At 32.1% G+C, this 24,149-nt stretch overlaps 1 protein-coding gene across 2 annotated transcripts in view; it reads left to right on the top strand.

The window, feature by feature from the left end:
- Positions 1-214: 214 nt before the first annotated feature.
- LOC126743570 (LIM/homeobox protein Lhx3) overlaps positions 215-24,149 on the top strand; it is a 129,589-nt gene continuing 105,654 nt past the window's right edge. The window contains exons 1-2 of one of the 2 annotated variants that reach the window (XM_050450722.1): positions 215-504; positions 8,428-8,599. In XM_050450722.1, the coding sequence (XP_050306679.1) occupies positions 8,452-8,599 (148 nt within the window). In that variant the 5' untranslated portion in view covers positions 215-504; positions 8,428-8,451. Of the gene's footprint in view, positions 505-3,189; positions 3,782-8,427; positions 8,600-24,149 lie in introns of those variants that run through there. The other variant, XM_050450721.1, reaches the window with a different exon arrangement.

The raw sequence follows: 24,149 nt of genomic DNA, 5'->3' as shown, positions 1-24,149 counted from the left end.
TTCTTCTCCCCCGAAATATTAAAACTCATACACAAAAAATCGCTCAACCCCAAAATTACGATATACCCACCGGTGCTGAAATAACCATAAAAAAAATCTAGCGACAGATACTGTCCTAAAAAACCCTTTTTAAGGGTGCGGGGGCGTGACCGTTATTGTGCGCCTGTCCCCATCCGATCCTTCCCCCCCAACGTCATACGAGGGGTGGTTGACGGTATATTTTTCATAATGGCGTCCAGTGAATCTGTGGATCGGGTCGGGGGTGAAACGCGTCCTTATCTGGAAATTAAAGAGATTCTCCTCTCTGGCAAAGGCAAATTGAGAATTATAGCGGGTTCGTATGAGACCAAACGTAAGGAAACGAGAATTAATGCCGGATTATCCGGGATTTCTGGCACTGATTTCGGCCATTTATGGACTGCTCCACTGTGATATTTATGTAGATAGGGGGGTGTTGTGCGAATGGAAATGGTGTCCCCCAAGTAATAACTAGTCTCATTTTAGGTAATTTTTGTGAATCATTTTTTCCATAAATTATATTTGTAATTATAGAAAATTATTATTTTATGATAAATGTTTTTTTAAGAGACGTTAAACTATGTACAGCTATCAGTACATAACATAAGACGACATACTTTACTCAATTATTTTCAGGAGCTACAATATTAGCGAATTTAAGAATTTCACTAGAGAAAATTTAAGGGTGTGTCAGAGGTACATGTAAAGAATATTTCTAATCTAACTTATAAAAAAAAAATATTTTTGTAGATGCAGATTCTTATAAAGAAATTCAAAAATAACACGTATCAATACAAGACAATATTTCTGGTATATGTACGTAAAAATTTAATTTTATAAAAATACCATACTAAGAAATATTAACATTCTCAAAATGTTTATTAGAATGTGAAATAGCACTAAAAGACTTATATTTAAATTAAAGACAATAATTTTCTAAATTTAAAAAAAAAAAAAAAAGATTGTTTTACACCAAAACCATACAGGGAGCGTCAACAAGACGTACAGCAAAGGTAGCGTCTAAAGTATAGGACATAGAGCAAACAGTTCTATTACAAAGTTGTAGGGTTGCCAAAAACTTATAAACTAAAAATACTTTAACCTATATAGGGTAAATCACAAAAAAGTTATCTAAAAAGTTTATTAATATAAAATATGTATTTTTTTAAACGGAATGCTCTGCATATTATCTCACGAGATGATGAAACATGAAGAGAGCATTACTTTGACATAACATTTTTAACATTTGCATGCTGCGTTGCCAGGTAATTAATTTTTTTTGTCTTTTACAGGGTTTGTTTAAAAACTGTAACTAACTACAGATTCAACCTGCATTTACGAAATTTGTACCGCTGAAATACTTGTAAGGGGCGAGTGATATTGTGTCATTTTTGCATTACAGGGTGTAAAATTTTTTGAATTTATTAAAATGAAATACGCAATATCTCAAAATTTTAAAACGAGATACCCGGTATATTTTTATTTTATTAAATGTATCTGTGAAATACATTAATTTTTGTGAAATATTTTCGTTTATTGTTCGTAAGATATCTTGAGTTCTGTGTAAGGTAACCATGCGTATTTTAAGATTTTTTATTAAGATTGCTTGGTTGCTAAGGTTGTAAATTTTGCCTCTTGTTATGCAGAGTGTCTCATAAATAATGTTAAATAATTTAACAACAGATTCCGTTAAAAAAATGAGGTTAAGTTTAAATTTTCTAGAAAGTCAAATACAACCAAGATATAAGATGATAAACTTAATGTAATTTTTTTCAATTTTGCCCTATAAATTAAGCTTTTATTCTTTGTTTATAACAAAATTTGGACAAAGGTTTTTTTATATGGCAAATCTTAAAACTAACCTTTTTTAAAATCAAGAGGGCGCCACCAGCAACATTTTGATTTTTTTTTAACTCCTTAACTTTTTTAGGCTTGACATAATTTAATTTTGTATTTAAAATATACATTGTGCAACACTTTTGCTTAAAAAAGTTATATTTAAAAAATCTGGTTAATCGTATTAACCCTTTTCGAGATATTTTCATTTAAAGTCTTTAATGCACTCAAAAAAATTACGTTCATAAACTATTTGAATTGCTTTATTACACTTCGAATGAATAATAAAATACAAAATACAAATTTAAAATAAAAATTATAAATATTTGCTAGTAAATGATCGATATGACCTTCATTTGGCTCAATAAATTTTAATTTTTTTTTCAATTAAAGATCGCCGAATATTAAAAAATAATTGCTCATCTCGAAATGATTCAGCAGCAGTTAATATTTTTAATAATAATTTACTTTAATTTTATGTATCCCTATATGCAAAAATCCAATGGGTTAAAGTCTAGACTTCGTGCGGGCATCTTGACCGCATCAAAAATTTTAAATGTAAATATTTCGAAAAGGGTGAATCATAGCGGGATTTTTAAAGTATGACTTTTTTAAGCAAAACTGTTTACACAATGCATATTTAAAAAAAAAAAGGTTAAATTATGACAAGCCTAAAAAAACGGAATTTAAGGGTTGTTGGCGCCTTCTATAGCAATAATTTTAAACAAGGTTAATTTTAAGATTTGCCAAATAAAAAAAAAAAACATTGTCCAAATGTTGTTAAAAACAAAGAATAAATGTTAAATTTCTGGCCAAAATTCAAAAAAATATATTAAGTTTATCACCCTGTATCTTGGTTGTCTTTGACTTTCAGACTAAGAAAATTAAATTTAATCTAATTTTTTTAAAGGAATCTGCTGGTAAATTATTTACCATAATTTATGAGGTACCCTGCATAAGTAGATATATGTTTTTTTCTGTATATGTACTTCAAAAATCATCTTAGTGAAATCTGTCTGAAGGTCAAACAAGGTAAACCAAAATTCAAGCATTCAATTTTCGACCGAATCGAATTTGAATGCATTCAGGATTCAAGTGCTTCAAGACACAAAATGTAATTATTTTAATATTTCCCAATCCGTACAACTTGGATGGCTAAATATAGACTAAGTGATTGAAGTAGTGAAAATTAGCTAAATTATAACTAGAGGAAGTGTGCCTGTGATGGACCCCTTAAGAAATTATTGTTACCATTTCTTTAGTTTTGTTGTTTCAATTTTTTTTATACAAAAATCAATCTATCACTGGATGTCAAATATAGGAAAGAGTGAATTTTGTATTAATATATATATTTTTTTAATAATGAACGCCTTTAAAAAAAAATATGAGGGGTCCATCAATGGCACATTATGTGCCCATGTTGGCCCCTGTTGTAAATAAATATTATTTTATCTTATTAACTTCTTTTTTAAGCTTTAATGAAAAAAATAATTTGTGGGGTACAAAAATATACATATAAACTCAATAAATTAAGTACATAATTCACAAATAAATGATTTGCAACGGTAACTAACACCCGCACACTCAATGTGGCACCACGATTTACATACTTGACAGCGAATCTACTTTTCTTTGCTACGTGAGTGAGAGAATAACTCGTTGCAGTAAATGCAACTGGCATCATATGTGCCTTCTTTGCCTTTTTTAAGGAATTCCTCCAAGATAGACTCATCTTGGTCAGAACTGTCATTTTCAATGACAAGTTGCCGTTTTACTGCCCTACCTTGTTGTTTTCTTAGTTTCGTTTCCTTTTCAGTAACTTTTTCTTTGAGTTCTTGAATTTCTGGAGTGGAATTTAAATGATCAGTTTTTGCACGAGTTTTGCATTTTCTTGTTTTAACGCCCCCAGGTACCGCTTGAGATGGAGGTAAAATTTCTTTCAGTGACACATTTAAAACTGAAGATGAAGAGGTGTTAAGACCAGAAGTACTTGGTTGATTTTGAATGTCTAACTCGATGGTACTGAGTTGAGCCTCCAATGGAATCTGCCTATCCGTTGCTAAAGCTGGTGCAAACTCTCAATCTTCAAAAATATCGGGATTAAAAGAATGAATTACCGTCTTTTTAAATGAATTTATTGCGTTAGATGGAATAGCACTCTTCAAAAAGGCTCGATTAAGAAGGCTTGCTATTTTATATTGTGTGACTGCCTTTCCTGGGTTTTGACGCAGCCATAATTGGATTTCCTGGTCAAAATAGGTATGAAGAGGACGAAAGAATCCGACATCTAATGGTTGAACGTGATGGGACCAGTGCTCCGGAAAACAAAATACTACAACCCCGTTTTCTTTAGAAAACTGTCTAGAGACAAGGCTTTTATGGCTACTGTGGCCATCTAAAAGTAAAAGAACCTTGTTCTCATTAGATGCCTTTGAATACCTTACAAAGTGCTTTAGCCATTCACAAAAAATTTCAGTGTTCATCCATCCTTTTTCTTGCACAAAAGCTATGCTACCAGCGGAAGCACCATTCATAAGCTCATCATTCATTCTTTGACGAGGATAAATAAGAGCAGGTGGAATATAAGTACCTATGGCATTCAGTGCGCACACTACAGTGACGTGGTACCCCCGCTCTGCACTGCTGAGTGCCCCAACTTGCTTGCGTCCTTTTGCAACGTAAACTTTCTGACATTTCTTTTCGACTGTGGTCGAACCTGACTCATCCATATTATCTATGTTTTCCGTAAGAAAGTTAAACTGCTCTAGAGTATTAGATAGTGCTTGAAAATAGGCTTGAATATTTGGCTTGTTAAAAGCCTGGGCTCTGGCCAAGGACGTGCTTTCTGGGCATCGCAAAGATATTCGTGGGTTACGTCTTAAAAATCCCCTAACCCTCTTCCAACCAGCCATTTTTGTTTCCCGATTAAAATAATGTTTTATATTATTCCTCTCGGCTACTTCAAATACCATCCGTCGCAAATCTTTAGAAGTTAGTCCAAAAAATTTTTTTCCATCCGTTTTTCCATTTCAATAATATGTTCGGCAATGTCCTATTCGATGGCTTTAGAGAACGTTGCTTTTCGTCCTCCCAAATATCCTTTAGAATAGTCCCGCTTAGCCAAACGTCTTCTTAAAGTTGTCTTCGGTACGTTAAAGGTTTTGGCTGCTAACTTAAAGCCCATATTGCTATTTCTTACATTCTCAATAGCCTGCCGCATGTCATCCTCATCCCACTGTTGCCTTTTTTTGGATGCCATATTCAAACCTAAATAGAAAAAAATATATCTATAGAATAATTAAATTTGTATGTTGTTGCCAATGACGGACCCCTGGTCCATCATAAGATAATTTCAAGGGGTCCATCATAGGTTGTTTAGCACAAATCACATAAAAATTAAAAAAATAAAATAACCTCAATTTTTTCCCGGTAGTTAAAACGAAACAGTTTTCCTAAACAGCAGTGAGAAAAACAGATTCTAGCAAATAATAAAACAAAAGTTATCTAACATTAGGTTAACCTACTTTGTTATATCAGTACTTACCAATTTTAACTTTTTTGTTTATTTTCATAAAATCACTTTATATTTGCACGAGTACATATAAACAACTAAAGAAAAACTTTAATCAACCTAACCAATGCGACGAAAATGTATTTTGCGTGGTAAATTTAAATATTTAACTAGTCGTCCATCATGGGCAGGGATCCATCATAGGCATATTTCCCCTATATTATTTTTATATATATGGTTTTTTTGCACAACAGTTTAAAAAAAAAAATATTATTGGGTAAAATAAATTTCTAATGGTTTTTGAGGGACAAAACGTTAAATATTGCTTACATTTTTATCAGACTTTTTCTTTCAAAATTAGTAGAACTTAAGCTGAACATTTTTATATCGAGTCGAATTTGGATGTGCCTAAACTATATAGTTCCAGTTTATGCCTTTTAAAATGTAAAACAGGGATAAGTAAATAGTGGGCTATGATGAACTTTTTACACAAATATAAAAAAAGGCGATTTGAGATTTAAAAAAATTAGTTTAGAAAACATTAAATAATCAGAATTTCTATTGCGTTTACTCTCTATAATCATCCTGCTTTGACAATTTCTTTTAAAACTTTCCACTCTTTCGCTCGCACTTTTAATTTGTTGCTTGATGCAGACTGGTTGTCCGTCTTGCAGTCTTCTGACGTTGACAGAGCTTGCAAGGAACTTTACAAAAGACTTGATTCAGCTTTTGCTGCTTCAGCACCTTTAAAACAACGAAGACGACGGCGATTTCCAGTATTGTTTTCAAAACAAATTATTTCTAATATCTTTAAGAAGGAAAAAGCATATTATCATGATTATAAATCCTCTCCAACTGAATTTAATCTTTCCAGATACAACAGGCTTCATCAGATAGTAAAATCTCAAGCCCGTGAGGACTATAACTCATTTGTGACCCAAGCCGAGGAGAACATTGTCACTGATCCCTCATCGTTTTGATCTTTTGTTAGAGCTAAGAAAGGTCACTCTTCACTCCCGTCTATCATGTGCGATGCCAATGGCAATTCTTTTCAAGGAACAGAAAATATTGTGCCAGCTTTTGCCAAACTTTTTCAGAATGCCTACAAAGAGCCAATCAACCTCGCAGAAACCTATCCTCCTTCTAATTCCTCAGACCTCATTGACATTCTTCCATCAATGACCACTGAGGAAATTATTGCTGCTAGTCGGATGCTAAAAAACAAGTTGACAGCCGGTCCAGATGGTGTTCCAAGTTTTGTGGCTAAAGACTGCATGTTTGTCCTTTGTCAGCCTTTATGTCATATTTTTAACCTTATTTTGAAAACTGGCAAATTTCCAGGCGTCTGGAAATATGCTAAAGTAATACCAATTCACAAAAAAGACGATATAAACAGAATCGACAACTACCGACCCATCTCCATACTTTGCAATTTTTCCAAAACTTTTGAAACTATTGTTTATAACAGAATTCTTCCCCAAGTTCAATCACTACTCTCTATAGATCAGCACGGTTTTATTCCTAAAAGGTCGTGCATCACTAACCTCTGTAATTTCTCACATGACTCATTTTATTTTTTCAGCCCTCGATAGAAAAAGTCAGGTTGATGTGGTGTATACTGATTTCCGTAAGGCTTTCGATCAGATAAATCATAGCATTCTGCTGGAAAAATTGAACAAGCAATTCAACTTCTCAGAAAGGCTAATTTCGTTGCTTTCGTCATACCTTATTGACCATCTACAGTTTGTTGAGGTGGAAGGTTGCAGATCTAATACCTTTGTTTCAACTTCTGGAGTCCCACAGGGATCCAATTTCGGCCCACTTCTTTTTATCTTTTATATTAATGATCTTATAGAATTGATTTCCTGCCTTAGACCAGCTTATGCTGATGATCTGAAAATATTCTGGTGTATCAATAGTATCTTGGACTGCTTGTTCTTACAGAGTAACTTGGACCTAATTAGGGGGTGGTCCAGTCGAAATCAGTTATGTCTTAATATCTCAAAATGCTGTGTGATCTCCTTTCACCGAACCAAGGATCCTGTTTTGTTTAATTACGATATAGACAATCTGTAGAAGTACTTCTATTAAAGATCTAGGGGTTGTATTCGACGATAAGCTCACATTTGTGCCACATATTGAACAGATAGTGACCTCCTCGTTGAAACTTTTGGGTTTTGTCGTTCGAAATAGCCGAATGTTAGGTGGATTTAATCAGCAATCTCTGGCCATGAGGAGAACAATTCATTTTGTAACATTCTTATGGAAGTTGGTCAATAATCAAATAAATTTCTCCTCCTCTCTTGAACGATATTCTATTTCATGTACCACGATTTGCTTCTAGAGCAAATATCACTTTTGCTTTAGATCGCGCCAGAACTAACATTAGGTTTCAGGATCACGTATATCAAATGTGCAGAATTTGTAATTCAGTATCATCATGTCACAGGTGTGACATATTTCTATGCTCCATAAAGGTTCTAGTTTTGTCTCTGACAAACCAACAGTTACCATAATTCCTTTTCTCCTCCTTTTCTCCATTGTCCCATGAATCCCTTTCTTTGTTCATTCTAATGTTAATTTACATCTCCTTTAATTTTGATATATACATGATGTTACTATAGTAATTTAAGTTTTCCTTATTTTTCTTTATTTTTTTTTCTTTTTGTTATTTAATTTATAGTAATTTAATACTTGTTTACACTTTCAAAACATTAATTGTAGATTTTCCTGTAACTGGGCTTTGCCTGTTGGAAATAAACTGCTAAATAAATAAATAAATAAATAAATAATATTAATTACCAGTAACAAATCAAAAATTACTAAAAGGAAAAAAATACCTATTCCTAATCTAATGCCAAATTTACAAGCAGGTACTCAAATATATAAATATTGAACTAGACTTTCACGCAGCACAAATCTAAATACTAATAAATTATTTCTTCTTGAATCGCGTTTTTGCCGCTATTTGTTATGTCTTACTACCTTAAATCACGTTTAATCTTAAGTAAACCTTCGTAGTTATCTAATGCACTCTAGTAACAGTTAGTTATAATTTTTAGGACGCCAGCAGCACCGCAGAAAAAATGTCAATTTTGGACCAAGCTAGGAGCACTTTATCACATATCCCGGGTCTCCCCCCGCCCCCTGGTTTAATGACCCCCCACGCCGCCGACGGTCCTCCCAACTCAGAAGTCCTATTGGCCCTTTTAGCTAGAAATAAAACTTTAGAAGGTAAGTAAATTTACACATTATCGTTACTAGCCTTAGTTGCCCTGTGTATAATGTTTGTCAGGTTTGATAGATCTATACAGTTCCAGGGCATTATCAACAATTTAAGATGATTTTGTATAAATTATAATGGTTGTATAATATATACAGGTTGGAGAATAGATAGTTACGCATAGAGTGCTCTCTGCCACTCGCCTTACGACATTGATTTTCAGTAGAACGTATTACTTACTATACAATTTCGCAAAATACTACGCGAAAATGCATGCATTTCTAAAATATTTTTCTGATGTAGGCATTACATATACACTTTACGTACAACCCACATAGAATCGTAATCTCAAAATGTTTATTGTGCTGTGCATTGTATATAATAAAAATTAAAGCGTTAGTTTAATAACAATAAAATATAAACTTTGATAAAAGTAGAAAAATTAAGACTCTTAAAAGTAAACTTATAAAAATTTATTCTTTAAGTAACAGGATAAAGCAGACCATCTTCTTAGGCTAAAAAATAAGTTAACCCATCATAAAAGCCATTTTGTAAGAGAATTTTCCGAAAAGTTTTTGCTGAAATAGAATTGGCACATTCAAGAATTTTTTTTCGCAACAGCTCTAAATTTGTTGGCCTACTAAATTCGCGTTTGCAAATAGTTGCCTTAAGATAACCCCAAAACTAGAAGTTATTTGGGGACTAATCTGGAGATCTAGGAGGCCATTTAATATCACCAATACCACTAATAAGACGGTTACGAAAAATATTTGTTAAAAATTCTTTTACCACAACCGCATATGAGCAAGCCAGCCGTCTTGTTGAAAATAGACCGAACCGAGATCTAAGTCAAGAAGGATTTGAATGGCAGAAAGAACTTGATTTTTTTGCCTTCCTTTGTAATGGAAAGGAAGATTCATCGGAAAATAGAATATTTCGAAGCAAGTTCTCATTCTCATTTGCTTTTTACAAAAAGTCTTCAGGAAACATCTCCCGAATTTTCGGAATATTTAAGACATATGTACGTTTTTGTCAAATAGTTTTATGGCCTATAGCCTCTCCAAGACTCCTACATAATCGTGTTAAATTCACCTCTAGGGCACTACTAACCAGTTCTTCCAGTCGTTTCTGCTTCTAAACCCTTTTGATAGAAGGTTCTTGTACTTTAGTGTGGCATTTATGACAATCTTGAAGACAAAAGGCTGTCTGAAAGTTCGAAACCACATTAATTTTTTTATTTTGCAAGGCATCACTTAAAACAAATCCCTACATTGTACTGCGAAATCGCCTCCATAAAACCATGAAATAATTTGAACTCTTTCGAAGGAGTATAAACAGCCATAATAATTTGATCAAAATCTAATAGCGCTTTAAAATTCAACACTACAGCCTGCCGTCACACACAAAATGAGACACGTCCATATTATTATCGTTATTGTGTAAAAAATAAAGACAGAATATTTATCAGTTATGGCCACAATATTGACCCCCATATATATATTTTTGCTTGCTCTATTGTTAATGTTACTCACTTTATATTTTGCTGTATTAGCCAGTTAAGCTTATAAATTTCCATGCAACGACCAAAAGAGGGAGAAAGTAAACTTGAGGTCTAAGTCTCATAAATCAAGCGTCTATTTTAGGTTACGCGTTTCGCCGCATTAGGGCATCATCAGACCTAAATAAAATTATTAAATACAAAAATTTGAATTTAGATAGGTATGTCTTTTCTGTTCCTTTCTCTCTCCTTTGGTCATATACTTAAGTCTCTTTGAGAGTAATGGATGATTATTTTGAATTCCATGTAACGGCCTTATGCCTTAATCGTGCATTTAAAACGTGCATTGCATAATACGAAACATAACCTCTAAATCAGATGACCAGAGGCGACCGGTCATCAACGAGAGGACGCGGTGTAATCCTCAATTCCCCAACCTGAAGATGAATATTTAATATAGATACTATTTCCCAAAGAACTAGTTGAGTCCAAGAATTGTTGATTTTTGCATCAAAAATTACCAATGAAATTTGTCGTATAAAAATTGTGGGTTATTTATAAATCATTACTTAAAAAATGTGTCGCTTCTTTGAATGAAAAGATATATATATACATTGTGTTTCAATTTCGACTCTTAATATTAATTATAAATAAATAAATAATGACTTTTATTACTTTTATTAGGAATAAAGTTATACGTTTATTACTTTATACTTGAGATATTTATTTATAGCGTTTAGGTTTGACGCTATAAATAACTAATAATGAAAACTTAAACTGAATCAAAATGTCTCAATCTTTTCAAAATCTAAATTCAGAATTATCATAAAATTTTGGGAACTTACTTTAAGAATATTATAAGTTAATAAATTAGATTATTACCTTATAAAGCGTCTAACAAAAAGAATCTCTAGAAAATTGTTATATTTCGTGGCTATTTTAGAATGTTCTTCTTTTGGAACTAATCTGAATTATACAGGATGTCCGAGACAAAACAGCCACCCTAAAAATCTTGAAAAATAAATTGTTTAACCGAAAACTTATTTTAATACTGAGCGGGACACTTATTGACACAAATTACGTTTCTCTGGCGTCATCCCCTCGCCCCCCAGAGTCTCCATGTCTATTTTCTTAAACGGGAATAGGGATCGAGTAATACCGTGAATTAAAGGTAATGTTATTCTCTACATAGTCCTATTTTAATTTTTTAATTTTATCAATTGGTTCTTCGAAGCTATACGGCTCAACTTTCTTTATAACGACTGGACTGCATGGTTTACACGTAATCATCGGCTCAACATTTTTAACAATTTGCCTTATCCGACTCTACCTAAACCATTTTTCTTCAACCCATCACTTTGGATTTGAGGCTGCTGTCTGATACTGACATTTTGTCGATGTAGTATGACTATTCCTTTATATTTCTATTTACTGATGAGGGGGATGACCTATTTATATAATATAATTTATTATATTTGACTTCCAATCAAAAAATCTATACTAATAGTACAAATAATAAAATTAATTTTTTTCCAAAGAAATATAATCTTAATTCTAATTTTTGCATTAACAATTATCCTTAATTTAATCTCAAAGAAAACTTTTAATGATCGAGAAAAAAATAGACCATTTGAATGTGGATTTGACCCCAAAAATCTAGCACGTCTACCGTTTTCTTTACAATTCTTTCTAGTTGCTGTCATTTTTGCTATTTTTGACGTGGAACTAACTCTTCTCCTTCCCATAATTTTAGCAATAAAAATCTCTAATTGAATTAGATTCTCTCTAACCTTAAACCTATTTATTATTATTCTATTACTCGGATTATTCCATGAACAAAACCAAGGAAGTCTCAAAATCGAACCCTGAAGTACACCTGAAGTGGCCATTATTCTGACCGAACTGTGACCATAGCACTTTATATACTTTAAACTCTCAGTTAAATAAAACTTAAAAAAATTATTTAATCTTGTTAAAAAGCCACAATACTGGTGAAAATTACCTATAAGACGGTCAAATGCCTTTGAAAAATCCGTATATATTAAGTCTATCTGAGAATTTGAATGAAATGAATCAAAGGAAAAAATAATGGCGGTAACAAGATTCGTGGTAGTTGATCTACCTTTCATAACCTCACGTTGTCCAATTCCAATTTAATTTTATATGATATATAATTAAGAGTACCTACGTTCAAGGCACTTAACATTTTTTTTTATGATTCTTATAGGACAATAATTTTCAATTTAATTTTTTTTGTCCTGATTTTTATGAATATAAGTAATCTCCGGCCTTTTCCATAAACTAGGAAATACCTCAGATTTTAAGGATATATTAAAAAGAATATCTAAGAAGTTGACAAGTATGTAAGCACAATCGGAAAGCAGGTTTCTGGCAAACGACATATGCTGCGTTCTAGATTTTGGTTGCTAGATATCGATCGGACGCTAGCTTCACACATATGAAAAAATATCTAGAAAAAATCACAAAGTGGCAACATCGGATACTTGCTTTGTAAACATAGAGGTATTCTACGTTGCCAAGTTGCTTTTTTTCATCAACTTTTTTGTTAGGTTTGGAATCTTTTTTGTGTTCTGAAAAACTTGTTGATTACTCTCAAAGTATATATTATTAGTCAGCAAATGAACAAAATTTTTAAAGAGTATATTTTTTTACCTGTTACAAAATAGAACAAATTAAAAAAATATGCAGTGATTTAAGAAAAATATATATTAGATGAAAATTTGGAAAATCGATTTGACATCATTGTCTGAGAGATGGTGAACTCGAACAACCCCTATGGTTTGCAGCTAGGTTTAGTCCACGCATTCAATGTTTTAAGGTTTATCCAAAAGATGTTGCCTCGAGGTTTTTTTAGTAAACAACATTGCTACAGACTTGGGATTCATCTGCAAACTGTTTTAATTATTGATCGTATAGATTTGACAAGTCATCATTCAAGCAGTTGCTGGTGGTATTAGGGTTTGAATAGTCATAAGTATGGGGTTTTGAATATTTTATACATTAAACTAAATTCAAAGTATAAGTTGAATAGAAGGGGAACGAGAATACTGCTCTGTCATACTCCCATATTGACACTTTTTTCTTCCGAACATTCACCATTTAAATAAACTTTTTGCTTTCTACTTGTGATAAAGCTTTTCACAAGCTCTACAGCGCTTTTACAAAAAAACAAACACACACACACACTACAAACTAGGGAAGCGTATCAAAAACCTTGATATAATCCAGCATGACAAGGATTAATGACTTGTTTTCATCTAAATTTATTATAATTAGAACGAAAACCTGATTGCTTTTAGGAAAGAACCGAATGAATTGTTAAGAAAAATATAATCTGTTGGTCAAGACACTTCTCCAAAATTCTGGACAAACTGGCAATCTCTAGATAGGGCGAAGATCACTGTACTTTTTAGGATTTGTGACTTTGGGCAATGGCGGTATATTAGCTAGTTTCCAACAGGCTGGACACTCACCCGCTCTTGTGCATGAATTTATAATACATCTAATGTGCGGTATAATAAACAACAAAATAAAATTCCCAAATTTAGATTATCACGACCGATTACTTTAGACTGAAGTTTAGCCAAAATATGCCTAATATTGTTTCGCGTCACCTAAACAAAAATGACTGAGTTCTATATTATTTTATTATTACGATAATAATTTAAAAGATCATGATCAGCCCTAGTATAATAGCCCTAAAAATACGAACTTATTTCATTAAGATTACTTAAGTTTTTGGGAACTGTAGTTAAATTAGGGTTTAAAATTTCTATTTTTTTTAAATTAATTCCACATTTCTTTGTTGTTTGGCAATGCATAAATTTATAATTTAAGAAGGCTTTTTTCTCAGCCCTTATTGCTGTTATTGTATAATATCTAAACTGCCTATAATGCAACCAATGATTGATGTTTTTTGTCTGTCTGAATCTATTTAGAGCCTTATTACGGAGTCTGGCGCGAAGCTTGTCGAAATTTCTCATTATTGATATTTTGCATATCACGATAACTAAAGCTACAATTAAATGGTTTTTTAGTTTTTTCAAAATGCAAATTACAGTGTATCAAAGAGTGATCAGATAAAAAACTATTATATAAAATATATAATAATTAGGTTCACTCTTAAATTAAAACAAAAACAGGATCACTCTTTACGTTGGAAGCACTAATAAGATACGCTTATAAATACAATCAGGACTTAAAATAAATAATTATTTTCTAAAAGTAAAAACAGGTGCGGCTTCACGCAACTCCCTCGAGAATCCTTGTTCAAGTCTGTCTAATTTATTTCCCGATATTTCGATTCGCTAATGGGATCCCTCAGGAGTTCATTAGTTAGCATTATCTGGCTGAGGCAAAACCCAAGTTTATGAGAGGGGGCACAAAAATTATTACTTTAGAACCATTCTGCTTATGTGCTTATATCAGAACAAGAGTGTTTTATGTCACTATTTTACCCAAAAAACATATAATCAACCCGCCCACTCATTTCATCCTTTAAACCAACAGTTGTCCAAATTCAATGGTGCTTAGTAAAGTCGCGTGTCGCACGTTACGCTCATCGGAAACCATTGTCAATGTTACAGATTAGGATCAGCACTGTACGTGCTTCAAAATAGAATAAGGCAGATTCCCTTTATAGGGTGTGTACTTAAGTCCCTTTGACTTGCATATGCAAGGGCCGTGAGGGTCTTAATGTAGCGATTTGTTTGTTGTTGCAATTTTGTTAAGTGGTGCCTTGTTAATTTATTTGTTTGCACTAGGTAAATACATAAACAGGGTGTCCTTATTGCATTTACCGGGCGATTAAAAAGTATTACTAAAGCAACAACGAGAACATTGATGATATTTATTTATGGCCACCTTTCTCGCCCTTTATGATAGTATCTAAGAAAATTATACAACGTTTTGTCTTTTAGCATCCATTGCTTACTTTCTTGTTCTTAAGGGCGACATATTGAAATACGAGCCCTGTCTCAGTGAAGTTGGCACAACTATCAAAACTACGTTTGTTTATGAAATTTGTCATATTAGCATAAATGTATTAAAAAAAAAAATATTTCTAATAACATACGATATTTTTATTTAATATTAGCCTAAAATATGGCATATTTTGTAATAGAGAAAAAATATTTTACAAGCATTCAAAAAAACTGCCGATTAATAAAAATTAATGAAACCAAATAGCAGCAAATCATCACTGCGTTACGTCGCCTTTTCGACTGATTACTGCTTTGATTTTGGCATAGTGTCAACTAATGTTTGGCAGCCATCTGTTCCAAATTCTTTTTCATAATAATAATAATAATCGTCTTTTATTCAAGAAAAAAACAACAGATTGACAAATATTACAAATGAAAAAAAGGTTTAGCCTAAGGCTACTCAAACTTAACCCTAATAAATAATAAATAAATTTCGGTAATCATACATAATAATAATAAGAAAAATAATATAAAGATGAAATATTATAAAGAAATAATTGTTCCCACCAAAAAAATACTTATACCCTTCTTTATACCAAATACGGGGGAGATATAAAACTCACAACCTGCACCAAAACAATACTTTACACAAACAAATACCCTTTATGCAATCGTATAAAACTATTAAGCTACTTCTGGAGCACACGATACTAGTGAGTTAAAAAATAGGAGCTCAACTGAGGCATATAAGATCAAAACCCGCTAAGTCCACTTTACTTAAATTTTCATAAAAATTCAAAAACTATTTAACTAACTTTAAAATCAGCTTTAGGGTTAAAGTTTTGTTTATAGATTCTTCGATACTATTAGACTCTATTTAAGTAAAAGAAAATATCCTGAATTTTACCCGAAATTCAGAAAATGGAAATAAAAAAAGTATCTTCAGATCGCAAAAAGACACACTTCAAGTAAAAAATCTAAACTACTAAATCTGGAACTATTTCTACTGGTTCACAGAGATCGTTTTGTCATCCACATCGATTTCATAATTTTCTTGCGGATAAGTCCCTCCTAGATATTTTTCTAACACTAGCTTATAATAATCTAGAATACCAAAATCTTTCCACTGGGCTCCATAATGTTTAATTAATAGCGATGACATCCTGTAGTTTATTAATTTTTGGTGGTACAGTTTCTATTGGCAAGGGATTTAAGGAATCTAGAGATTTTCCTTTTTTACAGACAGATTTGCTTTGATTAAGGTCAGACATATAACTTTGTTCTCCCCTTATGGTCACGGTATTATTCCTCCCTCTTTTTAATATGAACCTTTTGGACATATTGAATTTAAAATGCCACTTAGATGGGGGATTTAAAATTTCCTGTGAAGCAGATTTCCAGTCCATAACTAGCACATCTTTACCCAGTTCAACAACTGTTCCATGTTGTCTAAATATATCCAGGTATTTTATAGGTTCTATTATCTGTTCAATATTTCTAATGGATTTCTCAATATCACCAAATACCCGGTCCGGAGGAATATACGAGTGTCCAACAACAGGAAAGACAAGCTCTAGTTCTTTTATAGGTGCAGTACTCAACCATTTAAAACACATTGCCAACATGATGCTGTTCTTATTTTGTCCTCCGAATCCATCAGCGACAAGACGAACTTTTTCAATACCATCAAAATTACTATGGTTTAAAGTATAAAAAACGGCAGATGCAATTTCATTTGCTCCTTTGCGTTGTTTATCCTCAGTCCATGCAAAAATCCGAACATTTTCTGGAGTAAGTGAAGAATGAGAGTGTTCTGTGACTGTTGTGAAGTTATATATATACAGTTGTCTGCTGTAGTATACACTCTGATCTGGAATTTTGGGCAGAGTTAAATTCTTTTGACAATCAAAACTTATATTAGCAACCCTTCTTTTTTTTCTCTCAATTTTGCAAAAAAAGCTTTTGCTCTCAGTTTGTGAATTCGAAGTTCAATCATTATCTTGTTTTTCTTACTGCATCTATTTCCTCTTTTAGCTTTTCTCCAAGCTCCAAACATTTTGAACATACAGCAGTACGTGGAGATCCAAACCCTATGTTAAAATGGGTATTAAAAATTGATCGGAAATAACTTTCTTTTACCTGAAGCTCCAGAGAAGCCTCGCTTTTGTATAATTTCCACAAACGCCGAATATTTAGGCTCCTGGGTAAATAAACTCTGCATGCTGTTTTGCTGCGGCAGTAGTGAGACTCAATAGTCTTAAATTTTTTTATAAAGCTAATTATTGCATGTTTTCTAGGCTGAAATTATCTTTCTTTTCTATTTCTACCTCGCCTTTCTTTTGCCATATTACGACTTGTGAAATATCGATGCAAAACACCTTTTACTCCATCTGGGCGAAGGCAAAGTACACCTAAAAAACTTTCACGGCAAACTGGTACCAAATTATTATTTTGATTCTTTGGGATGAAATACTTGCACGCAAATTGTCGACTGGATGTTCCCTTGTTATTTCGACGGCGACCTGGTACCTCTATCTGGGAGAACTTTATGATAAAGATGTCTTGACCCACCTTAGTTTGGTTCTCGTAAAAAGCATTATGAAACTTTTTAATATTTAACATTGTCAAAGTACTGCATCTATAACTTTTAGTACAATGTTTACATTTTGGGTATTTTGGTAGAGTTACAGCAGAATATCTAAAAGAAGAACACACCATTCTTAGTTTTTCTTAACTTTAAAAATGTAAAACAAAACTCATTACCTTCTGGTCTTTTCCACATTCCTTTTCCAATTTTCTGGAGCTCGCTGCCTCTTTCTAGCCTTATTTTGATTTACTACGACGATTTCTTTCGTGTTATCGCACATTACTTTTATTATACTTTACTTTTTTAAATTAAATAAACTTTGAAAACATACTGATGTCAACCGCAAACGAGACGTTTCTGACAGCAATTCAAAATAATAATATCAACGGAATACTATTTTGACCACATGACCACCTAGCTGAGTATCTGATTGGCTAATTTGAATTTGGCGGTATTTGAAAATAAACCAAGTTGGATTTAAGGGAATTTGAAACTGAAGATGGATTTTGTTACTGAATTTCTGTTCATGTGGGTAGATATTTTTATGACAAATATAATCATGTATATAACATATTTTTGACTAAAATTGGATTTAGCGGGTTTTGATCCTATATGCCTCAACTGTTCTCTAAACAAATACAACCTAAATCCTGACTTAAACTTAGTCAAATTATGAAGTAGTAAATCATTGTTTGTCAAGGAGTTACAAGTTTTAATTGCATTATAAGTAAGACGTCTTGTATGTTCTCGTATTATGTCGAGGAATAATAAATTTAAATTTATTTCTGTTATTTATATTATGGACGCTCAAATTGGTTTTAAATTTATTTTTTAGAGATTTAGATACGAATTTTAAATTAGTAATTAAACTGTGCATAAAAATACTCAAATGTTAAGTTCTACGATTTGACATATTTAACCAGTTCAAATCATTAACTTTATGCGATACGTGATCTGATTTTCTTAAATTAAAAATCAGACGAATACATGTATTCTGCACCTTTTGAATATGATATTGTTCCGCTTGACGAAGACAAGGGCCATAATCAGCATAGTTAAAGTGGGAAAGTACAAGAGTTTCACATAACATTGCCATTAACTTGATACTTAAAAGGCTTATATTGGAATATAGTTGCTTAAGCGATATTTATATGACCTTTGTAGAAGTTGCTTAACATAATCGGAAAAATTAAGCTGACAGTCAAGTATAAGACCCAGATTACGAGCAGAATTACAAAATGGTAATATTTGATCATCTATTTTGATTTTAATATTATTTTTTAAATATTCGTTTTGATTTCTTTTGCCAAACAGCATAAGTTTTGATTTTGATGGATTCAGTTGAAGGCCGTGTTTTTTAGAGAGATCTTTTAGGTTATTTAGTTCATGATTAATAGTTTCGTTACAAGTAACAAATTCTTTTGAAGAGAAGTGATGGTACATCTGGGTATCGTCAGCAAAAGCTTGTATCTTTCCGATATGAAGAGAGCTTATAAGTTCAGACGTGTAAATAATAAAGAAAAGTATACTCCTGATAGTATGGCACTAGACTCCGAGTAGACACCATTAACAAACACTTTTTGTGACCTGTTAGAGAAGTATGATGCGATGAGTGACAGTGAGTCGACGTCAAAACCGTAATATCTTAGCTTTGCCAACAGAAGATTTATAGTGTCTCATAAAGTCAGTCAAATAATAAATCACAAGGTTTCAATCAGCGATAGATCTGGACTACTCAACGTTAATTTTAAAGCTGGAATATTGTTTTCCAACATCCAATCTTCTACTTCTCTGGTCAAATGGCAAGCGGCACCATCTTGATGGAAGATACATTCGATATTGTTTACGCGCATTTATTCAGTTTGGGGTATTAAATTATTTTGAAGCACATTAATGTACTTCTCAGCATTCATAATACTTCCGACAAAGTGTAAGTTTCGCACTCCACTTGCTGACATGGATCATAACAGAAGCCGAAAAGTTAACTTTTTTTTTTAAGACAGTCATTCGGAAACACTTCTTCTTTAGTTCTTATGAAGCGACTTCTACTATCACCCAAACATACTTGAAATCTGGATTTATTGCTCCAAATAATTAAGTTCCGTTAGTTCGAAGGCCATAATTTGTGTTTTTTGGTCCACGCTAGTCAGTTTTTCTTCAGAATCTTTGTCAGTAAGTGTTTTTCTTTTACCTAAAAATATTAAATGAAAAACTAATAATAAAAAAAATAATTTAAGCCTACCTTGTAAGTTTTAAACCCCAGTTTTTGGGCACCTCTGTGACAAGTTGCTCTTGAAAACTCTTTTGTGGTTTCCCGATTCCATAATAATTTCAATTTATTATAATTAACACGCCGATTTCCCTTGATAAATCGTTTTAAGGCTCTTAAGTCGGTATTGGAATAACGCGGTCGGCTTCCAATTCTGGGTTTTTGAGCAGTAGATCCCGTTGTTTTGTACAATTTATTCAAAAATATTTCGAACTGTATACCGCGATTTGTTGATACTGTCAGCGATTTGGAAAGCATTTTGCAAATGCAAGTGAATGATCACTTGCAATATCAACAACACCACTGCATAAAATCGGCCTCTTAGCAACGTAAAATGTCATAATTTGTTTTAAAAAGCCTATCTATATTTTATCGAAGCGCATAAAGGGACCATTAAACTTAAGTTATCTCCATCATGTATTTTGCAATACACAAATCATTTTGCAAAGAAGATAGTTTCGAAATAAAAACGCTTTAAAAATAGCTGCGTCGGTGTCGTTCTTTTGCCATAAAAATTTAGAGAGAGACCAAAAATATTATATTTGAAATAAAATTTTAATTAGCCCTAAATAAATTCAGAAATATCATGTTTTGGGGTGTGGGGCCAACTTCACTTAAATAGTCCATTTAAGTTTAAGTTCGATAGGTGTATCGTTTTTGCTCCTTTTTTATGGTAAACACCCTAAATAATTATTGGATATTATTACAAACTTATTTTAAAAAATCTTAATATTTTCCAAACTCATAACGAAAAAGCTGATAAGCTTCTTTGCCAATAATGACCTTACAAGTTTCCTAGTAAATACGGCCGTTACGAAAATATTAAGTAAATTTTTAATTAAAATCTTTCTACCGTCAAGCCTATTTACAAAAATATAAATAAATTAAAAATTATTACAATAGTTATATTGATTTTAGTTCCACGTAAAAGCCTTGAGCTTGATGAGTTTAATTGCTAAAAAGATCCTTGTGTTACAAGTTTTCTTGTAAATATAACCCTTCTAAGTAATTTTTTGATGGGTTGTAAAAAATGTTGATGCTGTCAAAGGCTTTACAAAAATCCAAATATTTAGTAAAAATTTTTGAAGTTTTCGTATAAACTCTGATGAGTTTCTTTATCCAACAGTTATTTCGGGAACTTTCCCCATACGAAATGGGTAGATTTATTGTTTACATGAAAATTAGTTTTAAATATCAAGATGTTCATCATGGAAACGGTTGAAATTAAAGGGGCTATTTAAATCTGTTATTATTCACTTCATCTGTTATAATTCAATAAGGCGCCTATAAAAAAAAAAGTTGATGATGGTTGCCATGAGATGAAACATTGAACGAAATTGGGACAACAACAAAAACAACTCTTTGAATAATATTTCATTAAATAATAACTAGTGGATTGGTCGTCGATAAAACCCTAGTCTAATTTTTGGGGATTTATAAAGAATTTTGTGTACCTGATTCCTGAAATAACTGAAGTTAAGATAAAGATTTAAGGCAAAGTAGTTTAAGTAGTTTACATGTAAATTAAATACTTTTGAATTTAATATTATTTGCTCCATTACAAAAATAGCTAGAGCGTGGATCTCCAAGGTAACATCCCTATGCCAACCATACAAAATTTAACTTTTTTTAACATAACGTATTAATTGATTTTTTTTCTATACTTTAATAATCTATACCTGCATTTTTCTTACTATCTCAATTTAAAAAAATATATATATAAATAGAATATGTGCTTTTATTATAGTGAAATTGAGAAATAAAGTAATTTTCACATAATGATATACCACCCACTAATGACAATATGTATGTTTAACGTAAAACTGATATTACCAATTAGCATTTATAATATGATTTCTATTACAATTAAAAAGTTTGAACTAGCTTAGTTCAGATTGAGGTTGAGCAAACATGTAATTGTAAAAATCCCTAAAAACGACTGATTTTAGTAAATTTCATCGCATTAAAAAGAGAAATTACCATTATTATTGTGTTGATTTACTGCCTCTTTTCACGTTTTGGACAACTGGATGACCTAATAAAGAATAACCAGAACAACAATATTCAAGAAAATCTCTTGAAAATAGGATGTCAATTATGTTTTCATATTTTCTTTATCTGAAGTAGACCTTTTTCGTTCTTCTTCAAATGGTATCTTGGTATCTCTATAGCTGACTCTATAACTCCTTAGTAATTTTGTTTGCAAGTATTGTCTCATATCTGAGATGATGTTTAAGATTTGCTTTCAGGCTTACTCTAGAAGCCTTTTAACAAAAATTGATGACTTTATAAACTTTTGTTTTTAGCTTAAGAACTATTATATTTTTTGATAGTTTACCAATAATTATCGGCTTTGTTAATCCAATTATTTTCAGCTTTATCATTTAAATTTCTTTACCCAATTTAGGTCCAAGGCACACATCTTCTTGTGTTTAATTTTTGCTTCGTAAGGTTTTATTTTATTAAACTTTCATAATTTCATTCAGGTCTTTATAGGTCGAGCTGAAAAGTACCAGTGCACCGCTCTATATCTTCTACATATTGTCAGTGGTAGGTGACGTCAAAAAGCAATCACTTCTGGTTGAAAAACTTAGAGGTAAGCTAAAAATCTACTTTGGACTCTGAAAAGTGATCTGCTGAATTTTCAGTTTGTTCTTAAAGCTCTTTATCATAATTCTGCTTAGCAGTGTACGGGGTGTTTCATAATTAGTGGGACAAACTTGAAGGAGTTTTAGAAGGCTTTTAAATAAGCAAGTCTGCGCAATAAACCCCTATCCGAAAACCATTAGATTTTTAGATACAGGATGAAATTAAAAAAAAAATCGTATTTTTCACGATAAGTTTAACGTCCCTGTAGATAATTCCACATTAAAAGTAAGTAATTTTTTTCCTTATAATAAATACCGTGAAAAATATTAAATGGTTAAAATTAAAAATTTAAATTTTAACGAAAAATAAATTTCAAACAATGGATTTTATTTTTTTTATGTGAAAACGGTACGTCGGAGAAAACAAAGCCAGGAGACGAAATTTACTCTAAATTAAATGAGGATTTAAAAAATATTTTTTATTTGAAAAAGAACAGTGGCGTATTATTTTTTTTTTTAAAGTTCACTAGGTTCTAGCCTCCATGAACTCTACTGGTAAAATAAAAAAATAAATTATGTTTTAGAAAATAGTACTAAATGCATAGAAACTACTTAGTAATTTTTAGAAAAATATCTACAGACAAATTTATAGTGAAAAATTAAATTTTTCTTAAAATGTTTTCATTCTATATCTCAAAATCTAATCATTTTCGGATAGGGGCTTACGGCACAAACTTGCTGATTTTGACGCCCTCTACAATCCTTCCAAGTTTGTCCCACTAGGTATAAAACACCCTGTATATGGATGGATACTAACCCATGGAACAACGAAGTTAAAAAACGCCAGTAAAACATGAATCGCAATAAATGTAACTAGAGGAATAACCCTGTGAGAAGGGATTACATTTCCAGCCATCCAGTCACCTCCTTAGGGGTCACTTTTATATTTTGTACGATTGGGGACACATTGACAGATCTATTCTTGCACTCTAATGTTTTACCTTACGTGTACAACCTTCTTTTAATATTTTGCGCAAATCTTAACCTATATTTTATTTAGTGCAGCTTGTTAAAGTAATTCGGAGTCTGGATTTTTCATTATTGTTGGCTAAAGCTTGACTTAATCTTAATACTTCCGTGGTTAGATTGCCCTTAATTATATTTTCGACCGTTTTGCATTAGAAGATTCATTAGTAATCCATCTGTCTGGAACATAGAGATCTTATAAGTCAATGAATTTGCACAAATTAATGTCTCCTTATGAAAGCAAAAGGGTTTCAACACACCCGCTTTTGTACGAAAATCCGAACATTTGTCCCTTAATATTCGTAAGGATAAAAGCGGGTCTTTCATCGCTGATCCATTCATTCATTCATTCGAACCGATGATTATTATGCCCTTTGGGGCTTTTCTAATCAAACAAACCCCGCATCGACTGACGACGGTGACTTTTCACAACAATGGCCAGGTCCAGACCAGGGATCTCGATTGAAGCCCTAAATAGAATGTTGTGTTGGTGGATTATCAACGTTAGTATATGAATACAGGGCTGGAATGAGAATGATTTTTATAGCTTTCTAGTTAGTATAGATTTTGAAAGCTAACTTATCTTTTATATTACAAAATATTGATTTTTTGAGAATTAGTAATTGCATCAGACGTGCTTAAAAAGCAGT

The sequence above is a fragment of the Anthonomus grandis genome, chromosome 13, assembly GCF_022605725.1.
Source record: "Anthonomus grandis grandis chromosome 13, icAntGran1.3, whole genome shotgun sequence".
Lineage (NCBI taxonomy): Eukaryota > Metazoa > Arthropoda > Insecta > Coleoptera > Curculionidae > Anthonomus > Anthonomus grandis.
Note: the sequence above shows the minus strand (reverse complement) of the source record. Positions and strands in the feature narration are given on the sequence as shown.